Here is a 973-nt window from a genome sequence, read left to right as displayed (position 1 = left end):
AGATTATCCGGTACCAATTTGTCCTTTCTGTTCGGGCTATCTCTGGAAATTGCAGATTGGGAGACTATTTCGTCAGATGGAAATCTGTGAATATTTACTCGTCTTCTAAATACCACTTTTGAGTTTCAATGCGCTTACGACTTTTTCAGGGGGTTTTCAAGCTGTGCACACGATGTACTTGCATTGCATGTAGTGTTTAACAGCAGTTCAATTGCCTCCAATTTTCTCTTGAGTTAAGATGGTGAACCAAATAACAAGGGGAGTGTTGAGGCTAATTATTTTCAACTTAAAATCACTGTTTGCCGATCGTTTATTGTCTCTGTTTTTCAGCCATGAGGCCAGCACGAAACAGTTCTTGAAACCAATTCACACGGCATCCTTAGGTGCATGGGCCTACCCCAATTCTTCTTTCACGCCGGAGCAGCTGAACACGTCCACAAAAGATGCACCTCTCTTAAAAGAGCTCGGGTACGACCTCGCAGGTATCCCACCGGACTACTCCAGGCTTCCAGATGCGCTTCCGGCACCAGTAGTACTCAATTCAGTTTTTTAAAAGATTTTTTCCGAACACGGATGTATCCTTCATATTTCTTGTGGCTCTTGTGAACTCTCCTTAAATATAACCGCGAAGGCCTTTTCTCCACCAACAGATCCCGTGTTCTTCAGTTAGTAGGCAGAGGTCAACTCAGAATTAGAATCCACAGCCTGTTTAACCTGTGGGTTCACTGGTGCGTTGGAAGAGGTCGAGAATTTTGCACGATGATGACCGGTTTTCGAAACTTTTTGACATTCTCCCCCTGTTCGATCACTTGTACACATATTGTTCCAGAAATAAAGAAGGAAAAGATGCATTTTAGCCAATTTTAGAAACAATCACTCTTATTCTTTTATTAGTCTCTTCGATTCCATCCCAGTATTTCACTGCATTTAGGCTTATTAAGAATGTATTTCCGTTGCATTCTTGGTCGAACCA

The 973-nt window shown here is 42.2% G+C and overlaps 1 protein-coding gene across 1 annotated transcript; it reads left to right on the top strand.

Moving 5' to 3' along the window:
• Positions 1 to 330: 330 nt before the first annotated feature.
• Positions 331 to 552, top strand: T265_16077 (hypothetical protein; the record flags this gene model as incomplete). The annotated part of the gene is made up of 1 exon (XM_009179581.1): positions 331 to 552. A coding segment is annotated over one exon (165 nt), but the record flags the coding sequence as incomplete, so codon positions are not given.
• Between the last annotated feature and the right edge of the window lie 421 nt (positions 553 to 973).

Source organism: Opisthorchis viverrini (assembly GCF_000715545.1).
Source record: "Opisthorchis viverrini unplaced genomic scaffold opera_v5_4135, whole genome shotgun sequence".
Classification (NCBI taxonomy): Eukaryota; Metazoa; Platyhelminthes; class Trematoda; order Opisthorchiida; family Opisthorchiidae; genus Opisthorchis; species Opisthorchis viverrini.
This window is presented reverse-complemented; position numbering and strand designations above follow the sequence as displayed.